Source organism: Carassius gibelio, chromosome A18, assembly GCF_023724105.1.
Source record: "Carassius gibelio isolate Cgi1373 ecotype wild population from Czech Republic chromosome A18, carGib1.2-hapl.c, whole genome shotgun sequence".
Lineage (NCBI taxonomy): Eukaryota > Metazoa > Chordata > Actinopteri > Cypriniformes > Cyprinidae > Carassius > Carassius gibelio.
The window spans coordinates 12,058,930-12,080,001 of NC_068388.1; the positions used below are offsets into that span (position 1 = coordinate 12,058,930).

The following is a 21,072-nucleotide window of genomic DNA, read 5'->3' on the forward strand; positions in this document are numbered from 1 at the left end:
TCATAAAAATTCAGATTTGGTGGAGTAATGCCAAATTTCATTTTACACCCTAAACCAGCATTTCTTATCACAAAAAGGTCAAATGATCATGAATCAATCAATAGATATGGATTAAAATATGCAACTGACACTATTACTTCTACATAAGGTATATTTAAAGGCAAAGTTGAAACCATCACCTGTTGCTGCTAAATGAACAATGTTCATACAGTACACTTTTATTCTTCAGCCATTTACTTTGCATCTCTCGTACTTAATGCTACAAAACCAGCCAACACCTTCCCTAAATATTGATATAGATGCAACAAAGGGGCAAGTATGGACAGCATCTGTAGCCCGGGCAGTTTTTGGCTGACGTATCTGGCAGGAATCGAGGCTGTGTGGCTTTCTTATCTAAAACTGCTATGTGATTTCAAATTTCCTCTGTGTGGGCTGAGACAGCTGAAAGCATATAGGATTTATTTTCAGAGCTCCATACTGACAGATATTGGCAGGGATACCAATGTGTCACAAGAGCAGCTGTTTACACATACCCAGACACATATGCTCACACACACATGTGCACAAATCAATGGGCTTCAATCAATAGCGTATTTAGCAAAAGATGGGTTTGCAGTTGTTAGGATTACCATAACACATTTCACGTCTCCTCCACTACCTAACACTGTGGGGGTGTTTTACAGTGTTCCTTTTTTTGCGGTTAGAGTATGTGTATGCATACAGGCCTTTGCCAAATGGAATAAAGGTGGTTCTCAGCTCATAGTGGTGGAGTTTAGATCAAGGCACTGCTCTGCAGCTACAATATAGCTTTGCCAAACAGACAGATATAGCTGGGGCTGCTGGTATGGATCCCCTTTCCAAGAAAAAAAATGGAGAGAGTGACAGCAACAGGAAAGAACATGTGTTAGCCATATGGATGAGCAGTAGATGTGGCGCATCCTGCCGTGTGCTCACACAAAGGATTCATTTTACTGTTTGTGAAGTATAATTTTGCATTCTGCTCCTTTCAAAACTGTTGCTGTCTGTTTTGGTTGATGCAAACAGACTGTAACGGGCCATGGTTACATAACGCAATCCATCCTGCAGTCACTCAGCTCTACAAGACCTAAGTGCTGCGAATATTACTGCTGCACCACTGTGTTTAAATTGGCATTCTGCTGTAGCTCCACAGAGAAAGCCGATGGCCAGTCTTGGCACTGCAATACCCAACACTTGTTTTAAAACATGAAGTGTGTTGCCTGAATACCAATCCAGGAGGGTTTGTGTTGGCCGAGAGGTCGAGGCGCCCACACTTTACTTGGTTTGGACAACAGAGCCGTTTTCAAGGGATTTGCTGGCTATTGTTTCAGCTAGGCAGATTTTTTATTCACGTTGCGCATGAATACTGCATTAGAGTTTGCAGATCCCTCTCCCACGTTGCATGTATTAAACAGCTTCCATTCCACTCTGTGAGGGAAAAAGCCTGCAAACATCTGCTGAAGTCACTCCAGTACTCTTTTACTGGAGATCTCCTGCTTAACCCTTAAACAGGCAACTTACTCTCCTTATAGTTCCTGTGTCAGTGATATGACACTTTTTATTATTCAGATTTGTTCATATATTTAAAAATACATAGAAAATGGAATCAATACATACAGCTGAATATACCTCTTCTTCAGTATGTTGAGCATATGTTTATTTCTGAATTAATTTCTTTTGATATTTCTGGGGTGTGAAAAAAAACATCAGGGTGATACTGTCTAGATATGTTAACGAAAATGAAACCTTGATTTAAATAATGTAATTCTTAAAAAGACCAACTTAATGAACTTAGTCCTTTAAGAAAGTCCTTTAAAAAAAGATATTTAGTAGATAGAAGAAAGAAAGAAAGAAAGAAAGAAAGAAAGAAAGAAAGAAAGAATTGAGAGATGTAAACAAAAAAAGTCTGAATTGTAAGATGTAATTGCAGGGGGGAAAAGTCAGAACTCTGACTTTATATCTCACAATTGTTAATTTTTCAATTGTGAGATATAAAGAAAAAAAGTCTGAAAATGAAAAAAAAAAGAGTTGCAATTTCATTTTTTACTTTTTTATTTCCATGGCAGAAACATGCTTCTGTAAATGTGTCACCCTCCATCAAATAGGTAAAGAAAGGTATACATTTCTTTTACAGCACTAACAGCATCAAAGAGTGATCTGAAGAAAATCACAACTTTCACTTAGAAGAGATTGTGAGGTCTCTCTATATATAGTGTTTTTAATTAAAGTGCATGGCTAGACTGCATGTTGAAACAGAGAAGAGAATGGCAGCATGGCTTGAAGGCAACCATGAGTCACTGGTATTATTTTGGCAGTGGCAGTTGTGCTGGACCTCTGCCTTTTTCTGTTTCAGCAACTATTTACCGGAGCCACTTTCTGTTTCAAATGGCTTTTTCTGCCCTGCCCTGATAAACACACACATGACACTAGACAAATAAACTATTTCAGCTAATAGAGCTGCTTTGTACTGAAAAATTATAATTTAGGGTATGATTATATAATATCGCCACAATTTGTTAAAATAATTGAATTGTCATTTGGTGATTCTTATCATAACAACAACATCTGCAATAAGTAGCTGCTATTTAAAGGTGCACTGTGACTTACAGTATCAGGTTTGTCTGGTTCAGTATCACACCACTGTCAACAGAAACCGTAATGAATGCAATAATGTCATAAGATGGACTCCTTATGCTGTCAACAGCGTTTCACACATTTTACTCACCACCATGTAGCTACTTTTATTTCAGATGGGACTCATTTCCATAATTCTTATTTCTATGATACTTTTATTTTGTTTCTTAGTATGGAAAGTTTTAATTTCCCTGGCAAAGTGCAGTATTACATGTTTTAAAACCCCAAATCTTTTTCTGCCCTGAATGCTGCATTTAGATACATCTCAGCAGGGAGCTAACTATCCCACAAATTACTTTCACATGTCTGTCATTTAGTGCCATGATACCTTTTATGTTGTGAGTAGGATTTACTCCATCTTTAACAGTTTCTTGTAATAGGCAAGCTGAAGCAATTACAGTGTAATTTTACTGCTAGCGATCAATAATAGTGTAATTTAGCTCATCGGAACTTTGCATTTGACTCTTAGTGGCCGGTAGGATATCTACCAGTCATTTTCTTGTATTCGGCTGTCTGTGGTTTTTTATTAATCTGGACCTCCACAGTGACATTTACCGAGTTCATTAATGAGTCAGAGTCAATTGAATAGAAACCTGTTTAACGTCTCTCACTAAACTTTCCCCTTCACATATAACCATGATATTTTAACATAGCATTGTTCTGTTTTTACTGCAACAAAAGGATAACTACATGATAAATGTTTCCTTATAAGAACTGCTAAAACTTCAAACTGAAACTATGAATAATTCAGATGTATTTCATTCTATTCAGATGTACTTCACTTAAAAGCCCGCATAATAGTAGCCAATAATCACCGTAATGTTTAGCAAGCATAATAAAAAATTCAAGTATTCAAGGTGGCAAGCAGGTTTAACAATCATATCATAAAGGTATAGTTCACATTCTGCATGCATTTCTTTCTTGTCATAAACTCAAAAGATTTTGTTTTTGTCTATACAATGGAATTTAGTGACACTGAATGTTGTGTTACAAGGCAAAACACCACATATAAGTCAGCATGAAATAGAAATTCATGCTATATCTGTTTTATAAATGCATAAAGATCTTATTGTGAACTATTAATTTATGCACGTTTGTTTGTTTGTTTATCCCCAATATTTTAAATCAAAATATCATGTCTACACTGAATAAACAGACTTCTCAGACTTGACATATAGACTTCACCAACCATGCTGTCTGCTTAAACCCCTTTCTAAAAAACAACGGCAAGCTTGTATATCACAACGAAGGTGTATTCTTGGTTACCTTCAAATTATTGTGAAGTTAGCATTTGTTGCATAATATCAATTCCTTTAACATGTATAAATGCATGTACAATAATCATCATGAAAGGGGTGCATTTATTTTCTGTGCAAATAGTGTTTTACAGATTATTACATCACTCTTTTTCATGTACCTTCCGGGTAGATGCCAAACAAAAGCAAAAAAGATTTGTTTTAGTTGGTGACATGATGACATGAGATAAAACTGTGCACATACAGGGTTGGTAAGGGACTGATAAACTTTCTAAACAGTATGATAGCATATTTTATTATGCCTATTCACTGTGCTGCCCACTTGCTTGAAACTGTAATTACTATAAACACATTGGCTTCTCATTTAATACAAAAATACATTATCCTTGATAATGATCTGCATGCCACAAATGTTGTACATTATAGACATTAGGTCTGTTAATAACTTGAAAAAAAATCCTTTAATGTCAGATATTTGAATCACAAATCAAAAAGAGCTGGATCTGATTGATTGCTAATAATCTCTCAACAGGAAACAGTGTTAAAACTCTTAATCCATATCAAGCACTACAACAGAACAGCAGTCTATAAATCTATTGACAAAAGCATCTGTGTTCTTCCAGTAAAATATGTATTTAGGCAACTTATGCTTTTTCCTTGCCTAATTAAAAGTGATTTAGTCTAAAGATTTTCGAGCAGCCCTGCCTTCTCATAAATTTGCTTTGAAATCACATCTGCAATTCCACGTACACAGTCTTGTACCACTAAACACCTGAGCCGCTGGAGAGTTCTTGAAGTGCAGTAGCATGGATCTGTGAGATTTGATTCTTATTCGTGACCTGCATACTCCAATCCAAAGGATCCGGGCAAAATACATCTCTTTTTCTTTTGTCCATCACAGCTCTCGAAACAGCTGCCAAACAGAGAACCTGTGTAGAATTGTGAAGGGTCGATAATTGGTTTGCATCTGTAGTAATTTTAGCTCTGGCCTTGGTGACTGGACATCACAAAAGAAAGAAAGGACGTACCCCTACAGCTGTGCATACAAGACTCTGCAGGACCCTCCTCCAATCTAACAACACTCCCATTAGACACTGAGGGAGAACAACATGTCACTGACATGAATCACCACCTAGTTGCTTGTTGATTCTTATCTCTGCTACTAACATGTTTGTAAGATAAATATCGTTTTTTTATGCTGATCAGAGTTGTATAATTGTGTTTGTGATGTGTTTGTCATCTAATATATGATATAATTTATTATGTTTTCGAATAGATTGATGTTAGATGAATGTTATTGCTGATATATGCAGATTAAAATTCCTTTCACACACACACACACACACACACACACACACACACAAGACACAATAAAATTATCCTGGCTAAAATAATCCTGGCTTCATAAAAGGAACTTAAATGTATGTGTGATGTATGCATCGCTTTACATTAAGATTCCATTTATTAATCTCAGTTAACAACATGAGATATTTTAATCTTAGTTCATGTTAATTTCAACATTTATACATTAGTAAAATGTAAAAGTTGCATCTGTTAATAATTTAAATAAAGATGAATAAACATTGCAACAAATGTATTACTCATTGTTAGTGAATGTTATGATGTAATAACTATCATTAACTATGGGACCTTATTGTATACTGTTACATTTACATTTACATTTAGTCATTTAGCAGATGCTTTTATCCAAAGCGACTTACAAATGAGGACAATGGAAGCAATTAAAATACAACAAAAGAGCAATGATATATAAGTGCTACAACAAGTCTCAGTTAGCTTAAACGCAATACATGTAGCAAGGGCTTTTAAATAATATAATAAATAAAAGAAAACACATAGAATAGAAAAAGAATAGAGCAAGTTAGTGTTAGAGTTTTTTTATTATATATAATTGTATAATTAAAAAAAAGAAAATAGAATACAAAAAGATTAGAATTCTATTCTATTCTTTTTTTAAGAATAGAATTAGAACAGTGAGGGCTAAAGTTAGAGGGTCAAATAAAGATAGAAGAGATGGGTTTTAAGCCGATTCTTGAAGGTTACTGTTACTGATATATACAGTATGTTATACCTTCTATTACTGTAATCAAATGGTAAAATAATATTACTGCTGAGGGATGCAGCAAAATAAGTAAATACATAAATTAATTATATTTCAAATTCTATTCACACATATACATACAAGACATAATAAAAGGTTTCATAAGAGGAACAAAAAATTGAAGACCTCTGGCTTTATTGGTTACTATGGCAACACAGATAACAGCTGCCACGGAGTCATTTTGAGAACTCCTTTTCATATGAGCCCAGTCTCTGAGAATCCACAAAGTTATCATTCCATCAATGATACAGAAAAAAAGAAATAAGGAAAGAAAGAAAGAAAATCTTCTAGGCTGTACAACCACTGAGATAATGCCTTCCAGTTTGTTTCATGTTCGGCTTAATAATTATAGCAGTAGAGAAAGTAGAAATCTTTATGATTTGGAGTGTACAATGCTGTTTCATGCATTCAGAGTTGTTTACACTGTTAAAGAGTTGTATTCTCATGCTAAGCATGGACAAAGTTTCAAAAAACAATTTGGATGTTTGACAGAGTATTTCTGTGCCAAAAATCGTACTTCCGGGTTCGTACAAGTTCTGTAGAGGTTTTTTTTTCGATCGTGACTCTACATGACGTAGACAAGGGTGGAAGTCCTAGAATGGGTATTTCTCCCGGAAAAACACACCCGTGCAGGCATCGACCAGAGTGAACGGGACTTTCTCAGGAAGAATGTCTCCAGTGTGTTTTTGGCTGTAAGGTAAAGATAACTTTGTTTGTTTGTAAAGAACCCAGCATTATGTAAACAGTGTTAGGGTTAGGATGTGCAAATATATATATATATATATATATATATATATATATATATATATAAATGCATGTCTCCAGGAGCTCTGCTTTTTTTGTAAAGCTGTAGTTTTCTTTTATATGATAAACCTAAAGACTTTTTGGAGATATGAAGCATGCATTACTACTCCATATGTACTCAAGATTAACATGAGATTGGGTGAAACTGTGTGTGTTATGCCCCCTTAAAGGAATAACTCGTTCAAAATTGACATTTCTGTTATTCAAAACGCATATGACATAAAGATGTTAGGATACAGAATGTCCTTCCAGCTTTTTTCCATACAATTAAAATGAATGGTGACCACAGTCAAGCAAGATTTTCAGGGCAATTTTGTCTAAGAATGCCTAGTTGTCTTTTCTTTTTCTTTTTTCTAACACTATTGCTCCAGTAGATTTGAATATAGTGCACAAGTCATGTGGATCACTTTGCTGATGCTTTTTGGAGATTAGCAGTGCCTAGTCCCCTTCAACTTCCATTGTATGGGAAAAAAGTAGCTAAGAAAGTATGTTTAATCCTTTGGTGTTCTAACTGTTGAAATTAATTCATACAAGTTTAAAGTGACATTTTTACTTTTTTATGAACTGTCACGTTGTATGATAATTCATTTTATTGTCTTACCATACAAATGAGTGTTCCAACTAAAAGTGTCTTTTAAAAATGAATTCATTATAAGCTTTCAGTCTTGGAGCCCTTTCAACTATGTCGTTGTTATTTTCATTTTCACCAACTCCAGTTTGCCTCTGGATTAATTCTAATTGCAGACCATGCTCATCTCTAGGTGCAGAGCATAAATTAAAAGCACATACCGGACTGGTATGTCTGCTTAAGAAACATTTAACAGTCCAAGCGTTTAAGCCAGAATGTGTTTACATAATGAGGCTTTGAACATTCACCTCCCTTTTTCCACCTAAAAGGTGTTCTCTTAGATAGTACTCCACTAGGATACACATCAATGCTGTCTGCATCTGATAAAGTGAATGTAATGATGCCTCTTAGCACTCTACATCAGGGGCGGGTTGCATAAACTGCTTAGACTAGTCTAAAAAGTTAGTAATTATTTTCTTCAAGACTGGTCATAACTTTTTAAAGTCAGTTACAAAAAAGTAGATAGGTCTAATGTGAATCTAAAAAGTAAGTCTGATTACCCCTTGGCTAACTGCTAGTTGATCTAACTAGTTTGAAAGACACATTCTTAACATAGTGCCTATGTTTATGCAACTGGCCATAGTTGTGCAGTTTGTGCTGTGCCAAGAGGGCTAGATAACCCCTCAATCATACGGATAGATCAACACTTTAAGTCTAGCACTATGCTGTGTGTTGTGGGTAGCTCCTTCCAAGTGGCACTTGTCTGCGCTTATATCTGTTCTCATCCATTTCTTTTTCATTTGCTCTCAGGGCCACATATTTAATTTTGTGTTTCATCAAGGAGGAAATTACACGCCTGTGAGAATAAGCTAAGGTGATCTATGTGAACTGAGACACAGTGCACCGCTTGATTCCTTGCCTCTTTAATTCAGCGAACATTGCTGATGCATAATGCATTTCTAGGCTGTCTTCAACACGGCCTCGGCACAACAGCTCTGTGCATTGTCTGTGATTGCATGTGTTTGCGCTATACTGTGATAAGAAAACAATAAGAAAAAAATCTAACTATGGTCATTTGGGTAATAAACAAACAAGGAATGTCCAATGCAAATAGTTTTACATTCAGTTATAATAGGCATTACATAAAGCATTGAATTTAAAATTTAGAGACAAAGGTGACATTTCCATAAATGAAACCAGTATTAACAGATTAGTCCTAGAATGTCTTTCTTTAATAAATGGATATAGAGGCATCAGGTGTCTGCATGTGTGCTTTAAAGGTTATGGTATACTTTTGGTTACAGAGAGGGGGAAGCCAAAGAAGTCTGATGGAAAATTGTACCTGTTGTTGGACTGTTTGGATTAAAACAAGGGAATGGTTGAAATGGATTGAGCATTGTTTGGTCTGCACATACTGATGACTTCAGAGAGTTGTGATTGGTTGATTTAAATGTTGATCCAGGATCAACAAAGGATATTAAAAACATCTTTCTCCATTGACAGTCATTCATTATTTGTCATTCATTTTGGCTATTTTGCTAATATTTGTATTGCGTATTTATCCCAGGTTTACTTTTGTTAACACCATTGGAAAGTTTAAGGTAGGGTTTAAAGCAGGTGGTACATTATTTTCAAACCAAACTTTGGGCACCACTCACCAGACATTTTATTCCTATCGGTTATTTAATAACTGATGCAATACATACAACAACCAACATAATAAAATGTCGCCAGATTTACATTTATCTGTTTCAAATAAAACTGAGCTCACTTTTAGAACTACACACTGGACATTTCACTTTGAATGTGTCCTGAATTGTGCAAGAAACAACGTAATATGATTTTCCAGAAATGTTGCTACAATACATGTTTTTCCAATGAGCCTGGGTTGGATAATTCACAGATTGAAAACTGAAAGATTTTCATTTTTCAAGACTTGCTTCTAAAGACAGTTCTGGACTGATTTCTCCTTTGTGTTCACTTATAACTACTGGGTCAAATGACATTGCTATAAAGAACATTATTTTGTGTATTTGGTGTAATGAAATGTGATTATGTGGTTTAGGGTTTAAAAAAATACATTATCTTCAACATTTTGTACTTCAGTCTTTGCGACTTTACAGATCTTCTTTATGCACCAAGAGCTTGTAACAGTCCAGAGAAAGGAAAAATTGAAATGGCAACATATGACCCCTTTAAGTAAAACTGAGGTGGGACCTTTTCAAAGAATGAAGATTGTATACTCTAGCTTTCTCAACTGATCATATTTCTACTAACATATAACTTTTTATATAATAGGCAATGACATAGATTTGTATACAAAGTACATAGTTAATATGTAATAAACTTAATATGTAAAAAGTAGAATTTATAATGACCATGAGAGATAATGAGATAATTGGAGTTCTGTATTTTAAGATCAAGTCTTACCTGAGTAATTACAATCACCTGCCACCTATTCTTGAGGATTTGGTTGATGCATGAATTCTAAAGAAGAAGGCTTATCCTGATATGCGCTGTGGGAGAAAGAGATAAATGAAGGTAGTTATTTCAGTTGGCACAGCAATCACAAATAGGGGTGTTCCTACCAGACAGTTCTGACATATTTGTTTGGAGTCTGAAGACATCCCTTGGCTTCATGTCTCATTAGTTGTTGCTGAATCACTGAATTACCTTATCAGCAGGAAATAACTGATGACAGGGTCAGTTAAGCCAGTCACTTTGAAGTTGGGGAAAGTAATTTTACAGTATCAGACTTCTGTTCTGTGACAGCAATATATATATATATATATATATATATATATATATATATATATATATATATATAGAGCTACTGTATTCATCCTCACAAAATGTGTTTTTAACTTCAAATTAACTCCTTAAAAAACATATACAAATAAAATTAATACAAAACAGCCACATTTGATATAAAACAGCCTACAGTGTTGGTTTAAACCAGTATGTTTGATTAAGATCACGTTGTGATGATTGTTTTCTGCTGTTGTGACTCATATGATGGAGGGGTTGATGAATGTTACAAATCTATTTGCTTATCAGCCCCGTACTACAAATAACAAGGAATGTCCCTGCAGGTAAAACAGGGATGACTGAGAATGTAAACAAACCCGAATCTATCCGTTCGATCATACTCAGAATTAACAAAAAGCAATAAGAGTCCACAGATGTTTATGAAACCACCTTTTGTGTTTCTCCTCATGAATAGTCCTGTTTACAAATAGTGCGAGACTACAACTGTTTGAGTTTTCAGTTTGAAAATTGACATTTTTAATAACTAAGCAACCAAAATAACATTAACATGTCCTTTCCCTCATATAGCATTTGCATTCATTACATGCAGATGGAGGTCGGATTTAATTAACCTTAAATTGCTTTTTTGTGTGCATATTTAAATCACATCTGCATTTACTCCTATATGAAAAGAACACCAGAGGATTGAAAGCCTCTTTTAGGCTTATTTATAAGTGAACTTCACTGGCATATTAAAGAAATGTACACTTGAAAGCATTTTAAACTACACCCTTCATTATTGTTGTGTTGAGCTGTGAAGAAGATAACATGGCGACAGCTCTGCGTAAGCTGCTGTTTAGAAAGCTTAGTGAGGATATTCACTAGCCCACGTATACGCTGATAAAGTTCCTCTCTGACAAAGGGGAAAATGACAGTCTAGCCATTCTTTCAACTTATCTACCTAATTACACCCAACACAATAGAAATTAGATAAATCTTCCTTTGATCACGCTTTCGGCATTGTTATAAGCATTCATCTCAAATGTGTGAGCATACTTCAGATCATAGTGTTCCTACAGCAGGCAAACAGTTACACAAACGCTCATAAAATAAACATTGGCTAGATTCACTGTGCCCAATCCTCTGCCTTTTCATGAGACAAATTGGAAAATTAATGGTTTTCAACCAGACTGGGATCCCACGGTCTCGTACCATAATTACCGGCTGGAATGGCTCACTGTCTGGCAAGTCTTATCCTCACCTCACATTCTATTATAGTGGCCAAGGCTTTAAGACATAAAGTCATAAAACTGACAGAGTGTCTATAATGAATTATGTGAAACATAATGAGAATGCCACTGTCAGTATTCAATCATCAAGCAAATGAAAGGAAATCAAGGGGAGCAAAAAGGAGGGGGAGTTATTGATTTTTCTTAATTGTTGTTGTAATAACTACAGCTGTTTTCATGTCTGAATGGGTAACCACTAAAATCAAAGTCTTTGTGTTAGGCCAAAATAAAATAGCATATATATATTTTTTCTTCTGTTTTTCATTCAGTGCATGTGTGACATTCTGTAGATGTCTAGCCTCTCTGTTATGTGGTTTCCTCTCTCCCACTCATATTGCATTCTTTATCCATTACTATTTTCACTTGTGTTTTTCTCACCATTTTAAAATGATTTTATGCTGCACTTGTTAAAATTACAAATGACCTGCTCCTTGCGTCAGACCAAGGCTGCATCTCATTTCTAGTCTTACTTGATCTTAGTGCTGCGTTCCACACCATAGATCATGACATACTCATAGATCGATTACAAAACTATACAGGTATTCAAGGGCAGGCTCTAAGATGGTTTAGATCCTACCTGTCCGATCGCTACCATTTTGTTTACTTAAAAGGGGAGTCATCTCATTTATCATCAGTAAAATATGGAGTGCCACAAGGATCCGTCCTAGGTCCCCTTCTATTTTCAATATACATGTTGCCCCTTGGTAATATTATTAGAAAATACGGAATTAGCTTCCACTGTTATGCTGATGATACTCAGCTATATATCTCAACGAGACCAGATGAAACTTCCCAATTATCTAAGCTAACAGAGTGTGTTAAAAATGTAAAAGATTGGATGACAAATATTTTCTCCAATTAAATTCAGATAAGACAGAGATACTAATTATTGGACCAAAAAACACTACACAGAATCTTGTAGATTACAATCTGCAACTAGACGGATGTACTGTTACTTCCTCGACAGTCAGAAATCTGGGTGTTATATTAGACAGCAATTTGTCTTTTGAAAATCATATTTCCAATGTTACAAAAACTGCATTCTTCCATCTTAGAAACATTGCCAAGCTACGAAACATGTTATCTGTTTCTGATGCAGAAAAGCTAGTTCATGCATTCATGACTTCTAGACTGGACAATTGTAATGCACTTCTAGGTGGTTGTCCTGCTTCGTCAATAAACAAGCTACAGGTAGTCCAAAATGCAGCAGCTAGAGTCCTTACCAGGTCAAGAAAATATGATCATATTACCCCAATTTTACAGTCTCTGCACTGGCTACCTATTAAGTTCCGTATCAGTTACAAATTATCATTACTTACCTATAAGGCCCTAAATGGTTTAGCTCCTGCGTACCTAACTAGCCTTCTACCACGTTACAACCCATCACGCACCCTAAGGTCAAAAAACGTTCCTAGGATAGCAAAGTCCACTAAAGGAGGTAGAGCTTTCTCACATTTGGCTCCCAAACTCTGGAATAGCCTTCCTGATAATGTTCGGGGTTCAGACACACTCTCTCTGTTTAAATCTAGATTAAAAACACATCTCTTTCGCCAAGCATACGAATAATGTATCTTTTTAATTGTGAGTGTAGTTGCATCTGATCAAAGGTGCATTTTTATTCATTAGCTTGGGTTAAACTAATTTTACTTTGTTGGATCAGCAGCTATGCTGATGATGTCTGTATTTTGTTTCTATGTTTCGCCACGGGATTCACATCCCGTGGTAACTAGGATTTAAACAAGCTCCAGTCTGGATCCAGAACACCTGAGAAGAGATGATGCTGACCCCTCGGAGGACCCCAGATGATGCTAACCCTGAATCAACAAACAGAACTAACAATTATTGCTAAATTTGTGACTGAATCATATAATAACTTAATTAATAATATTGATAGTTCATCGTCTAGCTGACTACGTCTTGTATTATTATTATTATTTTTATTTTTTCTAAAATCCTGTCAAATGTGCACAAACTACTAGCTACTACTAAATATTGTAGAAACATAATTTTCTGTAAAGTTGCTTTGTAACGATTTGTTTTGTAAAAAGCGCTATACAAATAAATAGGGATGCACGATATTGGATTTTGGCCGATATTCGATATGCCGATATTTTCAAAATAATTTTGGCCGATGCCGATACCGATATCGATATATATACAAATATATACTGATATATTTAAACTTTAATTTTACTGAAGAGAAATCCATGTATCTCTTCTGTACTGATTCTACCATAAATGTATTATTTTACAAATGTAGACAGACATTCACATCTGAAAAACAGGTCAATTATTTCGCTTGGAGAATATCGGTTTGGCTCATCGGCAGAAATATTCATATCGGCCGATACCGATAATGGTCATTTTAAGCTTTTATCGGCCGATACCGATATTGTGCCGATATTATCGTGCATCCCTACAAATAAACTTGATTTGAATTGAATTGAATTATTTCTTTATTTTAAACACTAACTTGCCTGGGTCTTCCTGCACAAAAATATCCAACACCTTCTGGCATCGTTATTTGCTAAAGCTCATGCTGGATTTTTATGTATTGCTAAATGTAAAAATGTCAAGCCAAACATGTATCAACTGAGCGCATAGCTTTAGCAAGCCTTGTCTGTTTGCCCTTGCACCCCCTCTATTTTTTATTTATTTTTTGTCCTCCGCCAGCTGTGTTTGTGGTGGATGTCCAGCATCCGGTTGTTCTAAAGCCTTTCTCTTCACACCAGGGTGGAAACCTCTGCCTTGGAGACTAACAGCAAAATGCAAAAGCGGTATCCCTCAAGCATCTGTCATAGTGGGTAAGGTCAAAGATAAAATGTGTTACTATTTAATAATATTAAGTCAAAGATCATTTTAGTTTGTTTATTTATGATTGACAACAAACAGTCTCAAAAGCTCATGCTCAAATATGATCCAAATAATTCTGATGTCCTCTACAGCAGGGGCATGACCAACCCCCTTGCTATAGCTCAGAAAGTGATTTTTTTTTTCAGATGCTCCAGATGCTTTTTTTCTTCTTTTTTTTAAGTGATGGAGATTTTTTTCTTTCCTTCTTATGTGTGCTCTCCAGCGATTTTAATCCAAATGGTAATTTGATTGTTTTGAAATGCAATAACTGAACTGTAACAGTCCAATATACACCCTATTGAGCAATGCTACAAAGAAGACCATTTTTTTCTAAATTATTATTAAAATGACCATTCATTATGATGCAGTATGTACTTAGCTTGTTGATGCAGTAGCTGTTCACACAAAATGCATTTTTGCATTCCACACGCTTTTCATTTGTTTTATGTAAACATGCTAGATGGATGTCTTTGACCATTGCGGTTGTGTCTTGTGCATGACAGCTGCATTTTTAGAATGCCTTGTCAAGTTAAAAGAGGTTCAACTTTTAAAAAAACATAATCTGAAAGCGTATTTTTATTTATTATTATTTTTTTTTTGTCATGGCTGAAATATTAATATTCCCTAATTGCTCAGTTTAACAGGGCTTGAAACAAGTTGCATATGGGACTAGTATAATGTAGTCAGGTCTTAACTGGATAATGGGCTCAGCCCCTTATGTTGGCACTGCAGAGTCTCACAACCCTGCTCTGCAATTAACAAGGACATGACTTAGAGCAGCCAGTCTTGTTTCTATCACTTGAGTTACTTTCTAGATTTGTGCCATTTACATTTAGATTGTCTAATTACATTATCTGTACCTTGACTGCTTTTAGTAAGAGGTTGCATGTAATTACACTCAACAATAAAAAAAAGTCTAGCTAAAGTTCTGAAGTGTGCATCTGATAGACATTTTACTATCACGAGGCCTTGGGAGAGGATTTGTGAATAGCAGTGAGGTGACACAACTGACGCTGATAGGTCACACGACAACGTGATGAATACAGTATGTTTGGCTTACATAAATGTTACACATGGGTGCTAAGTAATTACTTATTCAGAAAAAAATACAAATTTAGGAGTCGCGTGATTACTGAATTGGAGAGAGAGAGGGGAAACCACTGACACTGACTGAAAGCTGGTCTGGGAAAGAGTATATAATGGTGCATCCATTATATAATCTTTCCCAGACCAGCTTTCAGTCGGTGTGCCTTGGTACTACTATTTGAAAGCGTTATGCCTCTGCATTTTTTTTTTTTTTTTGTAGTAGAACAAATAAGGACTAGTCACTCTCTGATATATATTCTATTTGGATCTATTTTCTTTATATAGCCTATATAATATAGCCTACTGTGAACAGCTGTTGTATATACTGAAGCAATATCACACTCAAAATATTGGTTATTACATGTGATTTTGCACATGTTAATTTGTTGACCACATTAAATTCATAACATTTAAGATGTCCATGACTATTCTATTAGTGTTAAAGACCATCCAGTAATTGGATGGATGAACAGCACACCATTAGATTCATCTACACAGTTGATAGATAGCCTAAGTAATAGATTTGGAAACTACTTTAAGTTGTAGCAGATATAATTATCTAGATGTTTAAGACACACAAACACACACACACACGCTTATTAAATTACGGGCAGAAAATGCTTAAAATGTGTTCTTTCTAATCCAGTAACATTATAATCTTAACGTTAATCTTACAGCATGGTTAAACAGACAGACGCATGTGTTGACTATGACAGTGTGGAGAGTTGGACAGAGCAGCGCGGTTCATTGTGCCTCACACTTTCAAACTCGTCATTTCACAACACTGAGGCGAGGAAACGAGCCAGCGCTATCAACACTGCTGCCCCGAGGGCTCTTCCTACTCAAGTCCTCAGAGCCACAGAGAAATCTTGGGAATACCACTGCAAAATGAAGAACACTGTTTATTCGAAAACGTTTCCGAGGTTTTCTTTTTTATCGTCTGTATCTCGATAAACTGGTTGACGGATCATACCTTCATTTCCAGATCAAGACACCGATGAAAATAACATCAGTCACCGCAAGTAGATAGCAGCGTTTAGATAAAAACCCATTTCGCCTTTGAAATAATAAGCCTAAATGATAACCAAGGGACATCATGCAGGGACGACAGCGGCGCTTAACCTTTAGTTTTACAACGATGTATACACTTAATTAAGAATTTCGGATTACTGATACAAAGCACGCGTGCACGCGCTTCAGTCCGGATTCGACCAGCAAGCTTCATCCCGGTTCCGCAAAGAAACAAAACCCAGAAGTGTTGAAGAGCTCCATGCATTCAAAAAGGTGGGTTCTGAGTGATTTCTTAACAAATAGCTTTGATTTTTTTTTAAACAATCTGCAGCGGTTACTTTAACAGTGAAGATCCCCTCTTAAATGATATAGAGATCATATATTGCATTATATAGTTTTGATTTAAAAAGTCTGCATCGCAAGTAGTCGAGTTCTTTGGCTACAGTGCTAATCTAAATGTAAGGATTGTGTCTAATATTAGGAATAAATACATTATTCTATTTTTGCATTAGCCTTATTAGGATAGAGGGATTTAATGGGATTTTTTTGTTGTTATGCTGCTGTCACTAATTAGTGTTATTTTGCTGTGTCTAAATGTTAATATTTTAGCCTCTGTTGCACTAGAAATCATACAGAGATGATGAATTAAACTCACAGATGGTAGAGAACCTCTGTGTTGGGTTCACAGCACCATCTAGGCTATATTTTCTCTCTAAAGATACATATCATAATGTCATGTTTTGGTATTAAGTACCTCAAATAAATTATCTTTAATTTCAAAAGAAAATGGAGACATCACAGTTGAACTGTAAATAATATAGTGGTTCTTTCAAACCCTTATACACTAGGACGCATCTCTGAGTCTGGAGATATCATGCAACCCTGATGAGAACGGGTTGCATTCATTCTCCACCACTGTGCAAGCGCCATCTGTTGGACTGCAACAGCTGACCACTAAAAACAAAACCACATAGCCTGCCCTAACAAATACACATTCCCTCCTCTTCTTTAGGACCTACCTTGACCTGTCAAAATCTCAACAAGACTTTTATAATCAGATTGATTACTTTAATTAATAGATTTTATACTTTATAGATGGGCAAGCATCATTCATTCTTCATCTCGTATGTGCACAAATAAAAAAGTAGTCCTAGTATGATTATGTATTTTATAAATATTTCACATTTTATAGTAGTGCATCTTGTTCCGGTCATCTGTTGGGGGACTTAATGAAGCAAATGCACTGACGTGAGTTTGTAGATCTCTTAACTGGGGTCACATTACATTTATGCATTTAGCAGACACTTTTATCCAAAGCAACTTACATTGCATTCAGGCTAACAATTCTCTACTATCATGTGTTTCCTGGGATTTGAACCCCTAACCTTGCACTTGCTTAAGCACAATGCTCTACCAGTTGAGCTACAGGAACACCTGATCACATATTGGCAGTTGTTTTTCAAACGTTTTAAAAAAGGGTGCATTTAAGTTGTCAGAGACAGAACACTAACAGGTGATCAAACAGTATGCGGTTGCAGTTTAGTTGTGGGTGGTATGGGCTTCTCTTTCATTTTTGAAGAATAGGTTTGAAAAGAAGCATCTTTCCATTTGGACTTCTTCCTAAAATCAATCTACTGTACAAATAAAGCATCAATTCCAAATGTAATTTTAACCAGAAACTAATTCTTTCTTTTGCGAGTGTCCAGTTCCGCTCCTGGGGGGCTACTGTCCTGCAGAGTTTAGCTCCATCCCCAATTAAACACAACTGGACCACAGAAATCAAGATCTTCAGGACTACTAGAATCTTCTGGCTATGCATGTTGGGAGAAGCTAAACTCTGCAAGATGTTGGCCCTTCAGGACCCTGGATTGGACCTGCTTTAACCCATTAACCTAGCTATATAGGTAAGCATGTATAATACTTGGGCAGTCTAATGAAATAGACTGTAAATTCATGTGTAAGTATGTATGTATGTATGTATGTATGTATGTATGTATGTATGCATGTATGTATGTATGTATGCATGTATGTATATATATTTTTTTTATTGAAAGTGTGTTTTATTCTGGATTATAATGAAAATAACAATTTATTGTTGATATATTGATGTATTTGCAAATGTACTGTTAGCCGAGGTTATATAATATGAATCGGTTAACTATTTCTTCAAATTGGGGCTATTGTGACCACCGTCATGTATTGTGATTATGATTTATATGAGACAGACAGAGCAATCTTCTTGGATACATTAATAAAAGAGGCTTTAATTATTATGTATACTAAATATGGTAGCCTAGTTATACAGCTCTGGACATGTTACTATTTACACCAGCCATGCAAAAATAAAAGCAAGACCATCTGCACTTTCATTTGTAGTGTGTGCAGTACATCAGCTCTTATTGTGCACAGATGGGATTAAATGGGCTAATTGGTGAATTTGTGTATAAGACTCAAGTAAGTGGTATTTAATTACCAAGGTAATTTTAGAACTTAAGAAATACATTTTCACTCTCATTTTGATTCTCGCAAAACTGAAAATGCATAGGCCTATAACCGCTCAGGAAACGATAACACAGCTATTTATTAAAAAGTAACAAGTATGGGTTCACTTTCCTGAGCTCGCAGACATGGCAAACGGGTGAAGTTCTTTTCAAAGCCCAGGCGTAATTTGAAACTAGTCAGGGGTTGGTGGCGGAACAGTGACTTCTTATTGGTGCACTTCTTGGTGTAGGCTGCACCCTCTTGATACTAGCGAACTGGAAAATTGATGGCACGTTTCTAGTGAGGGTTGGGAATGTGTGAACACAGAATACCTGACAAAAAGCAGCGATATTTGTTCGACGGAAGGGCGGGCGGCATGATTTTGTTATGTTGCGGTTCTTCAGCAACTTTCAATCGAACGGAAAGTCGCAGCATTGCTCTAATTCGCCTTTCCTCACATTGCTGGTGTAAATAGGGAGAGGAGAGGAGCGCTGTCCCGTGCTGGATGGATGGTTATGGGGAAAGGAGCAGGACCATCGGCGCTACACGTCTGCCAGTTCGTTGTACTCTTTCTCTGTCTGTTTCCAGCAGGTAAGAAAAACCTTTTTAATCTAATTCGAGTTTTAGGACTGGAAATAAGGACACGCATATGTTTTTTGGAGTTGAATCGTCGAAGCAATGATGACCTAATCGTTAAAAAAACAGCAAACATTTAAAGAAATTAATGATGAAATAATGCAGACAAACGCATGCTTTCTTACTTATCAGCAAACTAAACGCAGTTAGATATATTTTGATTAGTCATGACCCAATTCTGGCTGGCAAAAGTTACTTATCTTCCAAAACACTGTCAGCGCGCATTCCTTTATTATGCACGCTTGAATAATGTTGTTTATAACTTTCAAGTTGACGCTACACACATTTAAGTTGAAGGTGTTACGTTTAAATCTAAACATTTTCGCGTTGAGAAAGTTAAGGCGAATGTATGCAGAGCTAGAGTTTAGTTTTTTTAGAGCCATTGTTTAAACCGTGCGAGAAGAGCGTGGTGATCCGAGGGTTCGGTTCGATTCTGCTGCTGCACTACCGCAGTGTTTCCCACAGCTCTGGCGGAGACGCGCTGTTGTGTTTGGGGGAGGGGAAGCGAAGCCTCCACATATCGGTCTTCGCTGGACTTGTGGGGCCAACATTTCCAAAAAACCATTTCACACGCACAGTATAGCCTTTAAAAAGTTTGATGACCGTAAGTCCTTAAATGGAAATGTCAGAAGTTGCCTGTATATATACCTGCATAGATATTAATATATATATATATATATATATATATATATATATATATATATATATATATATATATATATATATAAAATAGATTAAATTTGTATTCACAATTCTATTCAAAGATTAGTCTGCATTTACATTACTGTAAATACGGTAGCCTATAGGCTATGCCTTGACTTCACAGTGAACAGAAGTAGAAAAAGACTGTAATGGCAAAGTGTTTTTTTTTTTTTTTTGGATCACAGATTTGATCTCTGTCTGCATTACACTAGTCCTTTTTATAGATTAACTGTAATATTTTGATGTCCACTGTATTAAATTTATACTTATTTTTCCACCATACACTGTGGCATGGATTAGTTTTGCAGTTGCTGTCACTTGAAGTTACTTGTTTTTTGGTGTTCTGTTTTTTTAAAAAATCTAAAATAAAAATTTTATCGTGACCATTATTGATATTTTTCAATGCCAAGCGTTTATATGCCTGCATTTTTGATTAGACACTTCTAAAAAATCTAATAATACAAATACAGCTATTTTACTTTAATAAATTAAGTTTTTTACAATGTATATATTGCAGAAAGAAAATTCTAATGTGTGTAGAAGAGTGTAGGCACTCCCACATGGTTATGGGTCAACAGTGTTTTCCAAATGTGATAATTAATTCCTGTGTATCTCACTATAATGGAATTTATAAGTGCTGTTTTGTTCTGTCAAGGCTCTGATTAGTTGTAAATAGTGTGCGGTTTGATTTTACACCCGGTGTCCCATCTTCTTTCAAGTTATTTAACCCCAAACAAAAGGCAATCATGCAAGCACTAGTCGTTGACATCTTAAATTAACCTATTGTCTCTTATCAGATGGATGATGAATGCCCTTTGTGGCTGGTAGGTGGAAGATGTGTTTGTAACTGAGACAACAAAGATT

The 21,072-nt window shown here is 35.7% G+C and overlaps 1 protein-coding gene across 2 annotated transcripts in view; it reads left to right on the forward strand.

Annotated features, from left to right (window-relative positions):
• Positions 1-16,144: 16,144 nt before the first annotated feature.
• LOC127934404 (repulsive guidance molecule A-like) overlaps positions 16,145-21,072 on the forward strand; it is a 47,451-nt gene continuing 42,523 nt past the window's right edge. Inside the window, exons 1-2 of one of the 2 annotated variants that reach the window (XM_052531777.1) lie at positions 16,145-16,662; positions 19,346-19,461. In XM_052531777.1, coding sequence (XP_052387737.1) covers positions 16,649-16,662; positions 19,346-19,461 — 130 coding nt within the window. In that variant the 5' untranslated portion in view covers positions 16,145-16,648. The remainder of the gene's footprint in view (positions 16,663-19,345; positions 19,462-21,072) is intronic. The other variant, XM_052531779.1, reaches the window with a different exon arrangement.